This window comes from Oryx dammah, unplaced genomic scaffold (assembly GCF_014754425.2).
Source record: "Oryx dammah isolate SB20612 unplaced genomic scaffold, SCBI_Odam_1.1 HiC_scaffold_29, whole genome shotgun sequence".
Classification (NCBI taxonomy): domain Eukaryota; kingdom Metazoa; phylum Chordata; class Mammalia; order Artiodactyla; family Bovidae; genus Oryx; species Oryx dammah.
In genome coordinates this window covers 76342019-76364540 of record NW_024070213.1, presented here as the reverse complement: position 1 = coordinate 76364540, position 22522 = coordinate 76342019, and the positions used below count along the sequence as shown (strand labels likewise).

The following is a 22522-nucleotide window of genomic DNA, read 5'->3' as shown; positions in this document are numbered from 1 at the left end:
AGTGGGCCTTACGAAGCATCACTACAAACAAAGCTAGTGGAGGTGATGGAATTCCAGTTGAGCTATTTCAAATCCTGAAAGATGATGCTGTGAAAGTGTTGCACTCAATATGCCAGCAAATTTGGAAAACTCAGCAGTGGCCACAGGACTGGAAAAGGTCAGTTTTCATTCCAATCCCAAGGAAAAGCAATGCCAAAGAATGCTCAAACTACCACACAATTGCACTCATCTCACACACTAGTAAAGTAATACTCAAAATTCTCCAATATGTGAACCGTGAACTTTCAGATGTTTAAGCTGGATTTAGAAAAGGCAGAGGAACCAGAGATCAAATTGCCAACATCCGTTGGATCATGGAAAAAGCAAGAGAGTTCCAGAAAAACATCTATCTCTGCTCTATTGACTATGCCAAAGCCTTTGACTGTGTAGATCACAATAAAATCTGGAAAATTCTTAAAAGAGATAAGAATACCAGACCACCTGACCCTTTTCTTGAGAAATCTCTATGCAGGTCAGGAAGCAACAGTTAGAACTGTACATGGAACAACAGACTGGTTCCAAATCAGGAAAGGAGTACATCAAGGCTGTATAATGTCACCCTGCTTATTTAACTTATATGCAGAGTGCATCATGAGAAATTCTGGGCTGGATGAAGCCCAAACTGGAATCAAGATTGTGGGGAGAAAGATCAATAACCTCAGATGTGCAGATGACACCACCCTTATGGCAGAAAGTGAAGAAGAAATAAAGAGCCTCTTGATGAAAGTGAAAGAGCAGAGTGAAAACAGCTTAAAGCTCAACATTCAGAAAACTAAGATCATGGCATCCAGTCTGATCACATCATGGCAAATAGATGGGGAAACAGTGTCAGACTTTATTGTTTTGAGCTCCAAAATCACTGCAGATGGTGACTATAGCCATGAAATTAGAAGATGTTTGCTCCTTGGAAGAAAAGTTTTGACCAACCTAGACAGCTTATTAAAAAGCAGAGACATTACTTTGCCAACAAAGGACTGTCTAGTCAAAGCTATTGTCTTTCCAGTAGTCGTGTATGGATGTGAGAGTTGGATTATAAAGAAAGCTGAGCGCCGAAGAATTGATGCTTTTGAACTGTGGTGTTGGAGAAGACTCTTGAGAGTCCCTTGGACTGCAAGAAGATCCAACTAGTTTATCCTAAAGGAGTTCAGTCCTGGTTGTTCATTGGAAGGACTGAGGTTGATGCTGAAACTCCAATACTTTGGCCACTTGGTGCGAGGAGCTAGCTCATTTGAAAAGACCATGATGCTGGGAAAGATTGATGGCGAGAGGAGAAGGGGACAACAGAGGATGAGATGGTTGGATGGCATCACCGACTGAGTGGACATGAATTTGAGTAAGTTCTGGGAGTTGGTGATGGACAGGGAGGCCTGGCGTGCTGCATTCCATTGGGTCGCAAAGAGTTGGACACAAATAAGCGACTGAAATGAAATAATGAATGAATGAATGATGGAACCAGATACTATGATCTTTGTTTTTTGAATGTTGACTTTTAAGCCAGCATTTCACTGTCCTCTTTCACTTTCATCAAGAGGCTCTTCAAGTCCTCTTCACTTTCTGCCATAAGGTTGGTGTCATCTGCATATCTGAGGTTATTGATATTTTTCCCAGCAATCTTCATTCCAACTTGTGTTTCATCCAGCCCAGCATTTGCAATGATGTACTCTGCGTATAAGTTAGATAAGCAGGGTGACAATATACAACCTTGACATACTCCTTTCCCAATTTAGAACCAGTCTGTTTTTCCATGTCTGGTTCTTGCCTCCTTTATCATAGATTAGATGACCATAGGTGCTTGTGTTTATCTCTGGACTTTCTATTATATTCCACTGATCTATATTTCTGATTTTGTGCCAGTACCATGCTGTTTTGTTTCCTGTAGCGTTCGAGTATAGTTTAAAGTCACAGAACCTGAATACTCCAGCTCTGTTTTTCAAAACCTAGATTAAAAACAAAAAAAAAACAAAACTAGGAAATAAATATGGGATGTTGTGTGATAATTTATCTCTTGTCATTTTAGCTAATAAAATTTTAATCCTAATTTGTCATCATTTTCGGTTTATTTTTCTGCCCTCCCATATCAGTATTGCTTAAACTATCAAGTCATGAAACAGGTTAATAGAGAAAATAGATACATCTATCTGAAGATTATGATAGATTTCTTACAGAAGAGTAGTTTCTCATCAATGGAGTTTCCTAAAAACTGAAAAATGGGTTTGGGTGTTTTTTGTTTTGTTCTGTTTTGTCACATCATAGTTGTTGTCTTTAAATATTTTCATGGTATATAAAGTAAATTATAATCTTTTCCCCTTCATGGATCACATTCTTGTCGTGGTGAAAGAGCTTGCATAACTCAATGAAGCTTTGAGCCATGCTGTACAAGGCCACCCGAGACAGATGTGTCATAGTGAAGAGTTCTGACAAAACATGGTCCACTGGAGGAGGCAACCCACTCTGTTATTCTTGCTGCAAGAAACCCCATTAACAGTATGAAAAGGCACAAATATATGACACTGGAAGATGAGCCCCCCAGGTGGGAAGGTATCCAGTATGCTACTAGGGAAGGATGGAAGGCAATCACTAAATACTCCCGAAAGAATTAAGTAATGGGCCAAATTGTAAACAGTGCTCAACTGTGGATATGTCTAGTGGTGAAAGTAAAGTCCAATTCTGTAAGGACATAGGAGCCTGGGTGCTACAGTCCATGGGATAACAAACAATCAACTTAGTCACTGAATAATCTTTTATATGAATTTTTTGATTTATGGAAATAGGTAGATATTTAATTGATGGTGTGCACAGTCCTTATTTTATGGCTCATTCATAGATTTCTAAGTTTGCAGATGAGTCTGCTTTTCAGAGAAGTGACCCAGATATATTTCTATATTTTCTTAAAAGCTACCTATTTGAAACAACCTTCTTAAAACTTAAATATAAAACAACTTGACATTTATAATACTCTTAGCCTACTTTCTAAATGGGTGTGTCCAGTCTTACCGTCTAGAGACAAAATTGTTGGAAGTCAATCAAGTCTTCATGCGATTATAATCATTCCTATGTAGAACTGAATATCTTCACCCAGTAATCTTCAATACTAACTAATGCCCTGTCTTAACATCCTATATGAACTTGTATTGCTGAGGCAATAGGACATTCTATCCCATTTCTGTGAACTGGAATATTAGATTTCCAGAAGATTCCAAAATAGCGAAATTTTCTCATTTTTCAGGTAGATTTCTACCTGACTTGGTTTCAGTATCAGCATTAGTTCAGTTGCTCAGTCATGTCTGACTCTGCAACCCCATGAACCGCAGCATGCCAGGCCTCCCTGTCCATCACAAATTGCCGGAGTCTCCCCAACCCATGTCCATTGAGTCGGTGGTGCCATCCAACCATTTCATCCTCTCTTGTCCCCTTCTCCTGCCCTCAATCTTTCCCAGCATCAGGGTCTTTTCAAATGACTCAGCTCTTCGCATCAGGTGGCCAAAGTATTGACTTTTCAGCTTCAACATCAGTCCTTCCAATGACATGGTTTAGGGTTTACTTAAAAAAAAAAAAAAATAGCCTCCAGGAAAAATTCCTCTAATGAAGCAATTAACATCCTAGTGATCGCAGGCTATTTCTTATACAGCAGGAATACCAAAGATCCTTTTAGTCAACTCTGGCACCATGCCTCTGTGAAGTTGTAACAAGCACTTCTGGGAATAGAAGGGGCATTTTGGGTAGTTATGTCCAAATGATAGGCCTCAATTGGTTAGTTACCTTACTTAAGGCCTGAGGGTTCAGATCTAGAGCTTTTCAGAATTGATCTAGATTCTAATATAGAGACATCCATTTTGAAAGCCCATTGATATTTTAAAATTATCATTTAATACCACTAGGAAACTATTAAAAAATCTAGAAATATACATATACCTATATAAAATAGATTTTTAAATTTGATCTCTTTATTATCTTTTGGGTATTTTTATTAATAATATACATTTCAGTCATAACTGAGTCTGATGTCACAGTCGGATTCCTTAACTTTAAATACATTGGAATGAATTTTGTTACTTTAGTCAAATGCTGCTGCTACTGCTGCTAAGTCACTTCAGTCGTGTCCGACTCTGTGCGACCCCATAGACGGCAGCCCACCAGGCTCCGCTGTCCCTGTGATTCTCCAGGCAAGAACACTGGAGTGGGTTGCCATTGCCTTCTCCAGTGCATGAAAGTGCAAAGTGAAAGTGAAGTCGCTTAGTCATGTCTGACCCTCACCGATCCCATGGACTGCAGCCTTCCCGGCTCCTCCATCCATGGGATTTTCCAGGCAAGAGTACTGGAGTGGGGTGCCATTGCCTTCTCCCTTTAGTCAAATAAATTGTAATAAATTCTGTTCCTTGTTTAACTGTTTTTTAATGAATGCCATTCTTTTAGTTGATTAAAGCAATTTTTCCAGTAACTTTGTAAGTTGTCCCACATTGAGTGGATTTTAAATAGTAATTAATTGCCTGGAAGCAGAAGAACAGAGTGTTTATTACAGCTCTTAGGAATTTAAGGAAAAAGAATTTCTAATGATTACAGTTATGTAGATCTTCCCCCTAGTATCCATACAATGTTTTAACTTGGATTCTCTCTAGTTGATTTTATAGTTTCAACTCAAATATTTACTGTTTTCAAAAATATATTATGCCCCTATTTCTATAAAAGTACACATGTTCTATTTTTAAATGCCAAGTTGTGTTGATTCCATAGAGATTTGGGGAAATTTATCCTAATGGGGATAATTACTGTGGGAGCTAAAAATAATAGATGTGTCCTTCTTTTTCCTTCTTTTTTTTAAAAAGCTGGACCTGTGATCTGCAGAATGCTGAGTTATCCCCCAACTCGCCGAGCGTTAATTGTGGGTTGTGGTCTACAAATGTTCCAACAGCTCTCAGGCATTAACACCATCATGTATGTATTTCTTTCTAACTTTTTACTGAAAAGATTGTGAGGAATTATTTTATACAGAAAAAAAATAGTAGGACTCATGGAGATTTGTTTTTATTAAATGTGTAGAAGTCTTCTTTTAGGAGATACTTAACTGTACAGTATTAAAAAAAAAACTGTATAGTTTAAAAGTCTTACCAGATTTTAACTAGAAGGAAGTGACTTATTTTGTTCATTGTAATTATTGGCTTTATTTGATTTCTTACAATTTCTTTTTTATGCCATCAATTAGTTTCTTTTATTCTGAGCTACTAAATGTATCATTTTTCATAAGCTATTTCTTGATTCTCATTAAAAAGTAAACCAAAGGATAAACGTGGCATTTATTAGAGATCAGTGGACACACAACTAGTTCATTTCCTTTTAGGACAGTCAGTTACAATACAATGTGATAAGAACATTAATAGAAGTATGTCTTTTACAACTAGAGTACAGTGGACCAGGGATGGACTGGGAGCAAAGAAGTAGGAAATATACAAAAGTTCTGCGTTTTCTAGTTTTCACAGTAATTCTCAGAGTTGTATGTGTGTTGTGGGTGAAGCAGAGTGAATAGTGGGGATTCGACTGTATTTCATTCATTCAATGTTAAACCCATTTTTGATGGTTGATTTTGTACTAGATACATAGCAGTGAATACAGGAGACACAGTCCTTGGCCTTATAGAGTATACAGGGTGGTGCAGAAAACAACACATTAAATAAATTCACAATTTAATACAGAATTTCAAATTGTCATAAGAGCTATGTAAGACTGTTCCAAGAGAAGACTTTTAAGATCCTAGGTAACAGAATAAGAGTTAGAGAAAAGCTCAGTTTTGCTGAGAATCTGGTTATTGGTGAAAAGCTATGTTTTCAGAAGCTTTCCCCTATACATACTGGTTAAAATTTATTCATTAGAAAAATACAAATTATGTAAAATAGATTTTACCTAGTAAACCATTTGTTTTGGGGACTTTTGATTTTTTTTTAATCACTAGGGTTATAATGAATTATTCAGTGGTAATTTCAGAAGAGTGAATTAGTTAAAGTAGTAACTAGGGCCCAAGGACCCATTAGATTAAGTTGGAATTTACTAAGAAACTCCAACTTGAATATATCCATACCGTTTGTGAATTTGACTTTAATGGTAATCCTTGTTAGCTTTCTGAACTACATTTTAATATTGGTTCTCTCCTCCCCTCTAACATTTACTTTCATTTTTTTCTTACCATTATCATATCTATTAAGCTTATCTGTCAGTATAGCACCTAACCTTTTTGTTTCTGGACGTGGCATACCATGACTTTTCTGAGGCACATCCACTGTCCTTAGTGTGGTAATGGTATGGAATTCTAACAAGGCTAGCACCAATCTTTCAAACAAGACAATTCAGTAATAATCCTATGTACAAATCTAGTTCATCAACCTAATTTAACATATGTCCTATTTCTCAAAATCTTTTGTTTGTTCTACCCTTTTATAGGCATTTAAACTTGACAAGTTTAAAGCATAGAAAGTGAATTTTTGTTGTGCTTTTTTGTATTCCTATAAAACAAGGATCACAGACAGGGCCAATCTAATTAGTGGGTGAGGTGAAGCCAGTGTGTTCCTAGTTGAAATGATTGTTATATAGTCCACTTGTGATATCTAATGTAAAATGTGCTGATTCAAGTTTTCAGATTTTAATAAAGTGTTTATTTCTCCAAATTCTCAGTGTTTTCACAGTGAGATCAAGTGAAATGACTATAAGGATCTTGATATTGCTTAAGATGTATGACAGTCATTAATGTACTTTGCTTATCACAAACTAATAGGTAATGTCTTCAATATAGCTGTTGCTTGTAGTTGAATATTAATCCTGGAAAGTAGGAATAATAAAATAAGGTAAATGATGGTTAATTTTATACTGTGTCTACATGATGCAGAATAGGCAACTCCCCGCAGACTTTAATATAACCTTGGTATCGGAGGTTAGAAGACTAGACACTTAAACAATGTTACCTATGCTAAGTAACTTGGTTTTTCATAGTACATAACTTCAGACATTCATATTTTAAGCCCATAAAACTGTAAATCAATTTCTTTAAAGTAGACCATGCTATTTTTATTATTTGGATGGAAAATGACTAATTTAGGATCCTCATATAATGTGTTTTTTCCTACTTTATCTAGTCTGTATTCATGTGTGTGCATGTATATGTTTTTCTTTTTCTATTTTTTCCCCCCTATCCTTAAGATACAGTAAATACTATCATAATTTTTGTTTCTTATAGTTTAAAATAATCTTTAAATGCAGCTTAATAGTTTTTTATTGCCTTTACTAAAAAATATCTATTACGTTTTTTCATTTAAAATGTTATTTAATTCAGAATTCTGTTTTTAATGAATATTTTTTATGTATATTACTCTATTCTTTTTTGCTTCTTCTCTTTCAAGTGGAAAATGAAGTAGGCAGTGCTCCTTTATATTTCCAACCCAAACTTAATAATCTGTAGAAGTTGATATGTTTTTTTTTTTTTTACCCCAAGTTTGAATTCTGACTTTTACCAAGAACAGTTCATAAAAGATCATATGAAAACATATTGAAACATAAAATCATCCTTACAATTGTATTATATAATCTTACCATGTTTAGTTTTCTCTGGTCTCCCTCATAGGATCTTTATTTCTATATCCATGAATTAATGTTCTATTTCAGTTAAAGAAATAGATTTATTTCTTAGAATATTTGTTCTCTGCTATGAATATATATATATATATATGTTGTGAGTGTATCCAGGTATCTTATATTTGTATAAGTCGTGTTTATATCCTAACCATACCTTATCGTCCTCCTGTCATATCAAGCATAGGGCTTCTAAGGTCTTACAACTGTTACATACTTCAGACACTACATTTAACTTTTAGAAGAGGCAATTTTCTATCTTGACTCTAATCAATAATTTCAAACATGCTGCTGAATAGCTTATTCTCTATTCACAAGAGAGAACAGAGCAAATAGAGTTCTGTTTTCCTGATATATTCCTGCTATATTATTGTACTACCTCACAGAGCAATAAAATATTTCCACATGTCAAAATAAATGGAAGAGTAGTGATCTATGAAGAATATGATGATTAATGTGAAAACAACTCACTTAAGTAATTCTCATGTGATGTATTCTAAACTCTGGTTATAATGTCAATAATTTTCCAATTTCTAGCTAAAAGTTTTTATTTTATTAATAAAAGGGTCATTCCCACATTATTATTACCACAACCAAAATGTGTATGGGTGAATAATTAGGTGGTAGGGAGGGAGAGAGAGGAAAAAAAGAAAAAGAGAGAAAGTAAAAAAAAGGAAACACTTGGCTACATTTGGGTTTGTTAGCATCTTGCTTCTTTTGAGGAACTTAAAATAAGCTATATTTTGATATGTCTTGATAATCATAAAATTAGTCCATCTTGGACAGGTGGAAGGTAGCAGAGTTTTAGCTGGGAAAACCAAGTGTTTAAATGGATCATTTTAAGGTTACACAGAAAATCTGCAGTAAAGAGGAGAAGGAAATCCAGAATTTTAAGCTTTTATGTCTGCTTCAGGTAGAAGGGATTATGGGAGTATAAACTTCTTTTGGACGCTCTAAAGAGTCTGCTATTTTTGAGTTGCTCTTCTTTTAGATTAATGCTCCCAGAGTCGTCTCTTCTTTCTCTTTTCTGCTAACTTAAAGTAGCGGTGGGAAATAGGCAATTACATAGGATGGGCAGATCATTTCCACTTGCATAACTGCTTTACTTTAATCCTCAGTGGATCACAACTTCTTTGTGTTTACTAGAGATAATAGGCTTTGGAAAAAATGGCCTTGCAATACTAATCTTAATAGCTATCATTTACTAAGCATTAATATTGGGTTGGTGCAAAACTAATTGCGGTTTTGCATTGTTGAACTTTGTTATTTTATATTGAAATACATTTATAAATAAATGTGATTATATTATACATCATTTTCACGTGCATTTCTCACTTCTTTTTTTTTTTTTGCTAATTCCGTATTACTTGCTGTTTATTTTATATTTATTTTAGACTAGGGAAATGATGTTAGGCAAAAAAGCATATTTGGGCAATTTTCTTATTTGAGTTCAAAATGGGCCATAAAGCAGGGGAGATAACACACAACATCAGCAACACATTTGGCCCAGGAACTGCTTACAACTTTACAGTGCAGTGGTTATTAACAAACAGCTAACAAATTCACAGTACAGAGGATCATTGAAGCTGATCTGCACAAGAAGTTGCTGCACAAGAAGTTGCTGAAGAACTCAACATCAACCTTTCTATGGTCATTTGGTATTTGAAGCAAATTGGAAAGATGAAAAAGCTCCAAATGTCAGTGGCTCATGAGCTGACCACATATCAAAAGCATCATCATTAAAGTTTCATCTTCTCTAATTCTTCGCAATAACAATGAACCATTTCTCAATTGGATTGTGATGAGCGATGAAAAGTGAGTTTTATATGACAGCTAGCAACAACCAGCTCAGTGGTTGGACTGAGAAGAAGCTCCAAAGCACTTCCCAAAGCCAAACTTGCACAAAAAAAGGTCACAGTCACTGTCTGATGGTCTGCTATAAGTCTGATCCACTTCAGCTTTCTGAATCCTAATGAAACCATTACATCTGAGAAAGTATGCTGAGCAAATTGATGAGATGCCCCCAAAACTGCAACATCTGGAGCCGGTATTGGTCAACAGAATGGGCCCAATTCTTCTCCATGACAACAGCTGACTGCATATCATACAACCAATGCTTCAAAAGTTGAGTGTATTGGGCCACAAAGGTTTGCCTCGTCTGCCATATTCTCCTGACCTCTTGCCAACTGACTATGACTTCTTCAAGCATCTTGACAATTTTTGCAGGGAAAACACTTCCACATCCAGCAGTAGACAGAAAATGCTTTCCAAGAGTTTGTCAAATCCCAAAGCACGAGTTTTTATGCTACAGGAGTAGACAGATTTATTTCTCATTTGCAAAAATGTGTTGATTGTAATGGTTAATATTTTGTTTAATAAAAATGTTTTTGAGTCTAGTTATAATGATTTAAATTTCGCTGTCCAAAACCAGAATTACGTTTACGCCAACCTAATACCTGGTACTACTCTAGCATGTAAAATAAATATTATCAGAAAAGGAAAAATAGGACAACACTTTTAGCCTCTTCAGTAATGTAATTATTTATTAATGTCATGGTAAAAACAAACATGTTTACTGTTTTTTATATATAACACTATAAAAATTTTCATAGATGTGGCCTCTCTTGTTCTTTATAAATATCCTGTTGAGTCAGCACGGCAGTTCTTCTGTTTATTCTCAAACTAAGGAAGCAAAGGCTTAATGAGTTAAAGTGACTTGTCCACTGTAACATAAGTTTTAGAGCTGAGGGTGTTCAATTGCTAAGTTGTGTCTGACTCTTTCTGACCCCATGGATTGCAGCAAGCCAGGCCACCCTATTCCTCACTATCTCTCAGAGTATGCCAAAGTTCATGTTCACTGAACTGGTGATGCTATCCAACCATCTAATCCTCTGCAACACTCTTCTCCTTTTGCCTTCAATCTTTCCCAGCATCAGGGTCTTTTCCAGTGAGTCAGCTGTTCACATCAGGTGGCCAAAGTACTGGAGCTTCAGCGTCTCTCCTTGCAGTGAGTATTCAGAGTTGATTTTCTTTAGACTTGACTGATTTGATCTCCTTGCTGACCAACAGACTCTTAAGATTCTTCTCCAGGAACACCATTCGAAAATATCAATTCTTTGGTGCTCAGCTTTCTTTATGATCCAAGTCTCACATCCCTACATGACTACTGGAAAAACCATGGATTTTAACAATACAGACCTTTGTGATGTCTCTGCTTTTTAATATGCTGTCTAGGTTTGTCATAGCCTTCCTTCCAGGGAGCAAACATCTTCTAATTTCATGGCTGCAGTCACCATCTAAAGTGATTTTGGGGACCAAGAAGAGAAAATCAGTCACTGCTTCCACTTTTTCCCCTTAATGTGAAGTGATGGGATAGCATGCCATGATCTTCGCTTTTTGAATGTTGAGTTTTAAGCCAGCTTTTTCACTCTGCTCTTTCACCCTCATCAAAGGGCTATTCAGTTCCTCTTCACTTTTTGCCATTAGGGTGGTATCATCTGCATATTTGACATTGTTGATATTTCTACTGGCAGTCTTGATTCCAGCTTGTAACTCACCCAGCCCAGCATTTTGCATGATGAACTCTGCATATAAGTTAAATAGAGTGACAGTATACAACCTCATCGTACTCCTTTCCCAATTTTGAACCAGTCAGTTGTTCCATGTAAGGTCCTAACTGTTGGTTCTTTACCCACATACATCTTTCTCAGGAGACAGATAAAATAGTCTGATATTACCATCTCTAAGAATTTTCCACAGTTGGTTGTGATCTACATAGTCAAAGACTTTAGCATAGTCAATGAAGCAGAAGTAGATGTTTTCCTGAAATTCCCTTGCTTTCCCTGTGATCAAGTGAATGTCAACAATTTGATCTCTGGTTTCTCTGTCTTTTCTAAACCCAGCTTGTACATCTGAAAGTTCTCAATCCAAGAAGCTGAATTGAGCTTCTACTGAATAGGCGCCTACTGCTGAAGCCTCGCTTGAAGAGTGTTGAACATAACCTTACTAGCATGGGGAATGAGCACAATTGTGTGGTAGTTTGAACATTCTTAAACACTGCCCTTCTTTGCGATTGGGGTGAAAACTGACTGAGGCTAGAACCTGATTTTCTGACTCTGGATCATCTGGGCTACCCTTTAGTGGTAGAACACCTTAAGTGCCTAGGGTTGTCACTTTAAAACTTGTTTGGAAGTGATATGTAAACAAACCAAAGTTAGTGAAATTCAGTATCACCCAAGGATAAAAGTCCAAAATGACTATGAGCTAATAAAGTTGCATCCATCTCAAGAGTTATAAAATGCATCAGACTAAACTGCTAGTACCCAGTTGAGACCTTTGCTTTATATGCTGATCTAGAGTTCATGGACAAGCCAGCCTAATGGTATTATACTTCTTAATCATATTTAATAATTTAATTTTATAAGTACAATAGTTTTGAATTTGTTCCATTATTATATTTTATCACCAACAAAGTCTCCTAGTGTGAAAAATTACCATGCAATCAGAAAACTAGTACAAAAAGCAAGCCAGATGGTGGTAAATATAGAGAAAAATAAAGTTGATAGGAAATAAGAAAAGACTAAGGATTTGCTCTCTCATGTTGTAAGTCTGAACCAAATGTGATGTTTTACTCTCTCTGAAGTTCTCAGCAGGTAGTATGAATGGAACAGAATGCTAACTGATTAATATGAACCTTCTCTTCTCTTTGCCTCCTTAGTAGGGCTCAGAATATAATCCAAAAGCCTTTGAAAGGTAATATGCATATCTCATTGGAATGTTTCAAGATGAGTATATTGTAGTCATTTGTGATCATTGGAATCAGGATAATTTGTTGCAAGATCTATCTCTACCATGGAAATTTGGGCGTGTCTGTTAATCCCCTTCATTCTGATTACCAATAAAGTGAAGTGCCATGCTGTGCTAAATCTCTTCAGTCTTGTGCGATTCTTTGCCACCCTATAGACCATAGCCCAGCAGGTGCCTCTGTCCATGGGATTCTCCCAGCAAGAATAGTGAAGTCTCCTGCATTGGCAGGCAGGTTCTTTACCACTAGCTCCACCTAGGAAGTCCATAAAGTGAAGTAGATGGACTTTAATGTACATTTGAATGAGGAAAAATGGAGTTTCAAGTGAAAGTGGAAGGTCAAAAGTTGTGTTTGAAATACTTTAAACCTTTCTTGGACGAAAAGTTGTCAGGAGATTGATTTTAGTCTCAGAAGAAAAATGTAAGCAATAAAATGTGAACTTCATAAGAAATTTTATGAGAATGTATTTTCTTGAATATGATAATCTTTTGTTTCCTTTGTGTAATTCACAGATAATTTTGTCCTGTAACAGGAATTTTAAAACTATATCTGCTCAAGTATTCATTTATTTATTTTTCAACCAGCATTTACTGTATTGTTAATAGAGTTTCAGATACTTGGAAACTAAAATTCTTGTCTTTAAGAAGTCTATATTCTTCCTAAGCAGATAGACCAAAAAATTATAATGCATTATTATAAAAGCATAAATTAATATGCTACTTGACCAATGAAAAATGAGTGACTTAAGTCTATCTGGAAGATGAGGGCACATATAAACAGTTTTTGTTATTTAAATGTTTTTCCTTATCTGGAGTCATTTTAGGGGCAAAAACATGGTACTTCAAATATTAACACCACCTACTGTGTTAGGTATGAATTTGAATTGAAACTCACCACTCGGATATAAACTCTACAAGCTTCTTAACTTCTCAGAGTCCCAGTGACCTGAAAATCAGAAATAATACCTCCTGTGATTCTTGTGGTGTTTAAATGAGATATCCTATATGACTTAGGCCCGAGGGAGGGACTGAGACCACGTTAATTTCCCTTCTGCTCCTTGGGTATAGCAGCTTAGAAATGCCAGATCATTTGTGAAAAGCAGAGGCATTGCATAGTTAACTTGTACTCTTTGGCCCAAACCCATCCATCAGTCCAGCATTTGAAGCATCCTCTGTGAAGACAAAATTGTTATACCCTTTTTTTTTTTGATACTTGTTTCTAATTTTCAAAATATAAGAAAAGTAAAAATAGTATTTTTTTCTAACTAACAAATATGACCGCATTGTTATCTGCTTCAGTGTTAGATACATTCTTTTTTGCTCTTATGTTTAGTCCGGGAGAAAAGACCTCAGTGATGTTTTTAAAGTTAACTTTTATTGGAGTATAGTTGCTTTACAATGTTGTGTTAGTTTCTACCATACAGCAAAACAAATCAGCTATATGTATACATATATCCTCTCGTTTTTGGATTCCTGTCCGATTCAGGTCACCACAGAGCACTGAGTAGAGTTTCCAGTGCTATACAGTAGATTTAGTTTTCTTCTTTATACATAGTAGTGTATATATGTCAGTCCCAATTCATCCAACCTCCCCCCTTATGTCTTTGGTAGCCATAAGTTTGTTCTCTATATCTGTTATTCTATTTCTGCTTTGCAAATAAGTTCATTTCAACCATTTTTCTAGATTCCACATATAAGTGAACCAGAAAAGACCTCAGTGACCTTTACACAATAAGAACAAGCAATGCCTCCCTAGGAAGTGTAGGGCTGTGACTAAGTATACCCTGAGTGGCGTGACTTGTGGTTTACGTCAAAGGACAGTCAAATCCTTTCTGCAAGTTTTCTGAGTCAGGTATGAATTTAAACTTTTGTGATAATTAATGGAAATTTATCCCCCCCCCACCAGTTTGTAAAATACCCTAAGATTTGGGTTCCCTAGGACGTCTTTGGTGATATGATGATATGGTTTCCTTGACTGACCTTTCTGTCCCTCGTCTGTCTTGGTGAAAGGTAAGCGGAAGAAGTGGAGATGCTGTCAATGAATTGAAATAATAGCACAAAATCCAGGGGTGTGCTCTAAGAAATAGGCCTGCTCTGTCCCTAAAGTAGAACCTTGCTCCCCAAGTCATATGTGAGTTTGAGAGTAACCAGTCCAGTTAGTTCCGGGTGTGTGTGTGCTAAGTCACTTCGGCTGTATCCGACTCTGTCAGATCCTGTGGACTGCAGCCTGGCAGTCTCCTCTCTCCATGGATTCTCCAGGCAAGAATACTGCAGAGGGTTGCCATGTTCTCCAGGGACCCTCCCAAACCAGGGAGCAGACCTGTGCCTTTTACATCTACCTGCATTGTCAAGCAGGTTCTCTACCACTAGCACCACCTACAAAACTGTAGAAATGTTCATTCTTTAAACAAATAAGGGGAAGGCACTCCTCCAGGGACTAGACATACAGAACATAATGTAGCCCATCCCCAGGGAACCTTGGTCTTTTCCTCTCATCTTTAAAAAGATGTAGTGCCACCTGTCTTGAAAGGTTGTTTTGAAGATGAAATGAGGTAAGGAAATGTCTGCCTCACAGAAGGTCCTCAGATGTTGGGGAGTTGGGTTCTCCTCTTCCCATCCTCGCATTTGTTATCTTCTCAATAATTCAGCTATCTGGGCTGTCCTCACTTGGTCAGCATTCTTCTTAAGAGCTTTCCCTTATTGGCACAATACAGCATTTCATCTTCAGTCTCCTTCATGACTTTTTCTACTTAGTTTACACTTTAATGCTAGTGCTCCCCGGGCCTTGGCTTACAACTCTGTCGGGAGGTTTTGTTCCCTTCCATAGTTTCAGTGACCATCTACCTGTTAGAGATGGCCTAGCATACATTTCCAGATCAGAACTGCTCTGAGATGTATAGTCATATCCAACTGCTGGGCATTTTTATTTGGATATCCTATTCTCACCAACCTCTACATGCACAAGACTGACTCCCTATTTCTCACCAATTCTGCCCTTCTTCCTCTTATGAAGGATTTGACCAGTGGGAACCCAGGACTGTGGTTGGGGAACCAAGACGTCCAAATTCAACTAGTTGCAATTCCCTTCACTTTTACTCCCTTATTATCTGTTACTGAGCTTCCCAGGTGGCTCAGTGGTAAAGAATCTGCCTGCCAAAGGAGGAACCACAGGAGACGCAGCTTTGATATTTGGGTCAGGAAGATCCCCTGGAGGAGGAAACGGCAACCCACTCCAGTGTTTCCACCTAGAGAACCCCATGGACAAAAGAGCCTGGAGGGCTACAGTCCATGGAATTGCAAAGAGTCAGATATGGCTGAGTGAGCACAAATACACAACATCTCTTATATTCTTCCTATTATCTTCATTTTCATTATCTGTCCAAGGTTAGGCCATGCTTTAGTTAGAGATCATTGTATTTGCAAGTAACAGAATTTACTCAAACCTAACTTTACAAAAAAAAAAAAAAAAGAGTGGTTTGCAATAAGGGTGCACGTTTGAAGTCTAGAAATGAAGCTGAACCTGCCAAGGGGCTTGTGAAAAAAATTAATCAATAGTCAATCTAAAAAAGAAGTGGAAAATTTTATTTGAGCCAACCTGAAAATAACCTAAAGATAGTCTCTCAGAATGCTGGGAACTGTTTTGAAGAGGCAAAGGGGGAGGGCAGTGTACATATGATTTTGGTGAAGAGGGTATGTGTGACCAAGCACACATCTCTTGTAGAAGGTTGTTGTTAGTCACTAGGAATAGACATCTAAGGTAATGGTTTTAGTGTTTTCATAGGTATGGGAAGACAAAAGAATCAGGTTCATAAAAATTTCTCCTGAAAATATCTGTCTGTCTGAGGAGCAGTGCTGTCAATTTTGCTTCATCTTGATCTTTACCCAGAATTTCTTTCAGGCTCTATTGATCAGCAACTGCAGAGATAAATGACTTGATTCTTATAGAACTGGATGATTGGCAGTGTTCTTTATTGTACAATCCTTTCCCTTTCTATCATAATATTTTTTGTGTCATCTTAATTTTGACCAAGGTTTGGGAGACATTTCATGACCAACTTGTTTCATAGCATTAGGAATGCTCATGCCCAGATCAGGCAGGGATTTCCTTGATAGGCCATTCAATATGCTATTACTAGATTAGGCTCTGTTAACAGTAGCCAGAAGCCTCTGGACCACCATAACACCTAATCTGTTATGGTCCAGGGAATGGTTCCCTCTCATTGCTTCTTCCCATACCTACAGTTACACTATTACAGTCATTGATCTCATAGAACTATTTATTTGATCAGTGGTTTCAAATCACCTAATCATGAATAATTTTATCTGAGGCTCCATCATACATTTGGTAATAAAGGAAAAAACAACCTTATAAAATAGAAAGAATATAAGTAATATAGCTGGTAGGTTGTAAGTAGGTAGTTAAGCTAAGAACATCTATTAGGTTTTTTGACTCAGTATATTTCCAGGTTGTTTGATCAGTCTATTTTGCATCAATTGCTATCTTTAAGGGAAATGATAAATAAGCACTGGACATACATAAAGTTCACCAAAGATGTCTACAACTACAAGGCAAATAGTGGGTCATTAAGACCACTTACAGGGTTGAGAAAGCAATATTATCTTCTAAGGAGCTACACTGCTGATGCCAGAAGGAGAAAAATTGATGTATATGGTTCAGTAGGTATTTTTCCTGTTGGGGAGATCTGGTTAAGGCATAATGTAGTTGCACACTAGAAGGAACAATGGAGGCCAAAATGGGCAGAGGAAAATATTAAATTTTAATTTTTTAATGTCTTGCCTTAAAATATGAATTTTTATTTCATCAGAGCTAAGAGCAGAAACTAGAGAGTCATGTGCTCAGCCTCTGTGATCATGTGACATTATGGCCTTGTTTTTTCTGGCTGTATGCTTTCTCTTCCTTCTTTCTCTTTGAGATCTTTCTGTGGTTTTTCTCATCTGTGATCACACTCTGCCCCCATAACCTTGGACGTACTTCTAAATTCAAGCATCTACAAAAGATTAACTGGAATTGTACCAATTCCTAATTTATTCTAACAGCCTTTGTTTTAAAGTCTGTTTTGTCTGAGTCGGGAAGATCCCCTGGAGAAGGAAATGGTGACCCACTCCAGTACTCTTGCCTGGAAAATCCCATGGATGGAGAAACCTGGTGTAGGCTACGGTCCATGGGGTCGCAAAGAGTCGAACACGAGTCCACTTTCATTTTCACTTTCATTCCATGTTTCTCGTGATTTACATTTGTGTGAAGTACATGCTCCTGTCCTCTTACTTTCAGTCTGTAAATGTCCATAGGTCTGTGGTGGGTCTCTTGTAGACAACATATATATATATAAGTCTTGTCTTGTACCCATCCAGCCGGTCTACATCTTTTGGTTGGTGCATTTAATCCATTTACATTTAAGGTAATTATTGATATGTATGATCCTATTACCATTTTGTTAATTGTTTTGGGTTTATTTTTTGTAGATCTTTTCCTTCTCTTGTGTTTCCTGCCCAGACAAGTTCCTTTAGCATTTGTTGTAAAGCTGGTTTAGTAATGCTAAATTCTCTTAACTTTTGCATATGTGGAAAGCTTTTGATTTCTCCATTAAAATCTGAATGAGAGTTTTGCTGGGTAGAGTATTCTTGATTGTAGTTTCTTGCCTTTCATCACTTGGAATATATCATGACATTCCCTTCTGGCTTTTAGAGTTTCTGTTGAGAAATCAGCAGATAATCTTTCAGGATTTCCCTTGTATGTTATTTTTCTTTTTTCCCTTGTTACTTTTAATATTTTATGATTGTCTTTAATTTTTGTCAGTTTGATTACTATGTGTCTTGGTGTGTTCCTCCTTGGGTTTATCCTGCCTGGGAATCTCTATGCTTCCCGGACTTTGCTAACTTTTTCCTTTCCCATGTTGGGGAAGTTTTCAGCTTTTGTCTCTTCAAATATTTTCTCAGGTCCCTTCTCTCTTCTCCTTCTGGCACCCTTTTAATGAGAATGTCAGTATGTTTGATGTTGTCCCAGAGGTCTCTTAGGCTGTCTTCATTTCTTTTCATTCTTTTTTCTGTATTCTGTTCTGCAACAATGATTTCTACCATTCTGTCTTTCAGATCACTCATCTATTTTTCTACCTGTTATTCTGTTATTGGTGCCTGGAGAATCCCAGGGACGGTGGAGCCTGGTGGGCTGCCGTCTATGGGGTTGCACGGAGTCGGACACGACTGAAGTGACTTAGCAGCAGTGTATTGTTCATCTCTGTTTGTTCTTTAGTTCTTCTAGATCTTTGGTAAGCATTTCTTTCATCTTCTCCATTCTTTTTCCAAGATCCTGGATCATCTTCACTACCATTATTCTGAATTCTTTTTCTTGAAGGTTGCCTATCTCCTCTTCATTTAGTTGTTTTTCTGGGGATTTGTCTTGTTCGTTCATCTGAGACATAACTCTATTTCTTTTCATTTTGATTATTTTTCTGTGATTGTTTTATTAGATCTGAAGGCTGCTTGGATTGTAATTCTAGTTTCTTCTGTCTGCCCTTTAGTGGATGAGTATAAGAGGCTTGTGCCAGCTTCCTGATGGGAGGGACTGGCTATGGGGAAAACTGGATCTTGCTCTGGTGGGCAGGGCTGTGCTCAGTAAAACTTTAATCTAGTTGTCTGCTGATGGGTTTGGCTGTGCTTCCTCCTGTTTAGTTGTTTGCCCTGAGATGACTCAGTCCTGAAGTCTGTAGGCTCTATGCTAGGGCTAATGGCAAACTCCAAGAGGACTTAAGCCAAGATGCATCTCCCAAGACTGCTGCTGCCAATGCCCTTTCCCTACAGTGAGCCACTGCTAACCCACGCCTCTGCAGGAGACCCTCAGACTCTCATGGGTAGGTCTGGCTCGTTCTTCTGTGGCGTCACTGTTCCTTTCCCCTAGATGTTGGTATGCACACGATTTTGTTTGTGCCCTCCAATAGTGGAGTCTCTGTTTCCCCTAGTCCTGTGGAAGTCTTGTAATCAAGCCCTACTAACCTTCAACGTCGAATTCCCTGGAGGTTCCCAGTTGCTTTGCCAGATCCCCAGGCTACAGAGCCTGATGTGGAGTCTAGAACCTTCACAACAGTGGGAGAACCTCTTTGATATTATTGTTCTTCAGTTTGTGGGTCCCCCACCCAGTGGGTATAGGATTTGATTTTATCACTGTTGTGTCCCTTCTACCATCTCGTTGCAGCTTCTCCTTTGCCCTTGGATGAGGGATGTCTTTTTAATGGTGGGTTCCAGTGTTCTCCTGTTGGTGGTGGTATAACAACTAGTTGCAAATTTTGGTGCTCTCACAGGGGAAGATAAGCACAGACGCTTCTATTCCACTGTCTTGAACCAGTCCCCTGAAAAATTTTAATCCTTTAATCACATAGGTGGCTCCCAAATTCCTAATTCCTAAGAGAGAAAATCAAAGTGAACCTCCCTTTGTGAGGGAGGGTGTGAGGCCAAGATGACTGGGCGACACCAAGAGATGCACAGAGAATTTTTCAGCCTTAAGTTTCACCTCCAGCAGTTTATCCTTCTCATCTCTGTCTGTGAACTTTCTGAAACAAAGTCAAGTCTTATCCATCTTGACTTAAAATTATTTAATGACAACCACAGCATTCAGCAGATCTGAAAGTCTAGAACCATTTGTGGCATTACTTTTGTCCATCTCTTTCCTGTCCTATTTTGGATCAATTCTCCCATGCTCTGCCTCCTGCTCTGTGCAACATTCTCTGCTTCTGATGAGTAACCAAAGCCTCAGGGCCTTTATGTCTTTTTATACAGTTCATGAGGTTCATGGCAAATACACTGGGTTAGTTTGCCATTCCCTCCTCCAGTGGATCACATTTTGTCAGAAATCTTCACTATGACCTATCCATCTTGGGTGGCCCTACATGGCATGGTTCATAACTTCATTGAGTTACTCAGCCCCTTTGCCACAACAAGGCAGTGATCCATGAAGGGGATCAGAAGGGATGAGGCGTCAGAGGATGAGATGGCTGGATGGCATCACCGATGCAATAGACATGAATTTGGGCAAACTCTGGGAGATGGTGAGGGATGGGGGACCTGGCATGCTGCAGTCCATGGGGTCACAAAAAGTTGGATAAAACGGGGCAATTGAACAACAGCAGGGCCTATGCATATCATTCTCCCACTTTGACTAGATATCTGGCATAATAGTATTGTGCTTTGTTTGTGCTTCATTTAACATTTCTGCTTTATAAAACTTCAGACTTATTTTTTTCCCTAGAAAGATTATACAAATAATAAAATTACCCCACTCCAAGTACTACCCAGAGTGAGCCAGCTATATTTTTGTTTCTACTGACTTTTATTTTCTCTTCATCACCAGGGTCATAGTACGGTGTTATACTGGGCTTGGCTTTGTCTGTGTGTCTTCCTTAACTAGTTTGCAGTTATGACCTCAGGAAAACAAAAGCCATGGCATTCAAAATTTGAAAATGGATTTTTCGAAACCACTGCCAAGTGAATTCTTTTCTTTAGAATTAGTGACAAGCTACAATGACATTTTTAATAACTTTTAGCATTAGTTATATACTCTTAAGTTTAGTTTGGCTTTCAATGTTGAAGGTCCCATGACAAAAATTCTAAAGACAGATCTCTTGGTTCCTCCTTTCTCAGGCAACTGGAGAGCTGAGGTAGTGACTTCTGTCCACGTTTGTGGTAGTACTTCCTGTGACTGATAGAACTGCAGAATTTCAAATGCTATTAAGCTGCTGGATGCAGAGACAAATAGTCTAATGACATGTTATCCTTGGCAGGAAGAAAAATGAACAGTGTTCCCTGCTGGAACATCTTCATTTATTTTGATAAGATTATTTTTATTGGGCAGATTAAAATATACAAAACTAAATATAAGGTGCCCCTGTTTCCATTTCAATAAAAACACATAGTACCAGAAAATAGAAAAGGTATAAAGTATATGATTTTAACTTTAGTTTACTGCATTGAATTAACAGTCTTCTCCTCAGTTCTTCTGATGATCTTCAGCTTCCTTAAGGTTCTCCCTTCAGTCTCTTATCATAATTTTGTTTGAGAAATTTACTCTGTATTTTAGCTTTTTTGCAAGGACTAAGTTTAGCCCTGAGACATATTTTCTTTGAAAAATGCAAAATTTTTGCCGTCATTAAATTTCACACTGAAGTCTTGATTTCAAGGGATTGCATTGCCTCTTGGAGCCTTTGTATTGCCTCTGGTCTCCCATAATCCCTGCTACTTTCCTTGGCTAGGCACAGTCAAGATGGTTGAAATTGTGTCACCTGCCCTAAGGAATCCACATTCAATTAAAATTCTGCTCAGAACTTTCCCCATGTATGTCCTGTATGATATACAGATTGCAGATAATCAGATATCTCTGATTTTAGGAATAGAGATATAGTTAAATCCTTACAGCAAAGCTGTGGACATTTTTAAGATGTTCAGTTTCATATTTTACTTTTAAGACTTTTATTTCACTTAAAAAAATTTTTTTTGAGGCTAAGTGGATGAGATTACCATTTGTCAACACTTTGAAAGTGAAAGTTACACAGTCGTGTCCAACTGTTTGTGATCCCGTGGACTGTAGCCTGCCAGGCTCCTCTGTCCATGGAATTCTCCAGGCAAAAGTACTGGAGTGGGTTGCCATGTCCTTACAATCACTTTCATAAACTGACAGAGAGGGTGTGCTGTAACTGACTTTGGAATCAGACAGATCTGTCTAATAATATTGTTAGAATTAAAAGGGGTGGTATATTAAATGTACTCTAACTAACATAGCCACTCATTAGGTATTGCACTATTATTTTATTTGGCATCAGACAGACTTGGAGTCAAATTTTACCATGTTTCCTAATCAGCTATGCTACTTTAAATGACTTACATAGCCACTCTAAGTCTCAGCTTTCTTACTTGTAAATGAGCTATAATCGACCTCCCGAGGTGGTTGTGTTTTCTCTCATCCTAACCCATCTCGGTGACTGGTGCTCCCACCTGTCTGGTAGCTCAAGCCCCAAACCCAGGAGTCATTGTTGATATGGTTTTCTTTTCCTTTTACTCCCCA

General features: G+C 37.6%; 1 protein-coding gene across 1 annotated transcript in view; it reads left to right on the top strand.

Annotated features, from left to right (window-relative positions):
* The window catches only part of SLC2A13 (solute carrier family 2 member 13), a 515526-nt gene that overhangs the window by 222170 nt on the left and 270834 nt on the right, over positions 1-22522 (top strand). The window contains exon 4 of the mRNA XM_040233494.1: positions 4863-4971. Within this exon, the coding sequence (XP_040089428.1) occupies positions 4863-4971 (109 nt within the window). The remainder of the gene's footprint in view (positions 1-4862; positions 4972-22522) is intronic.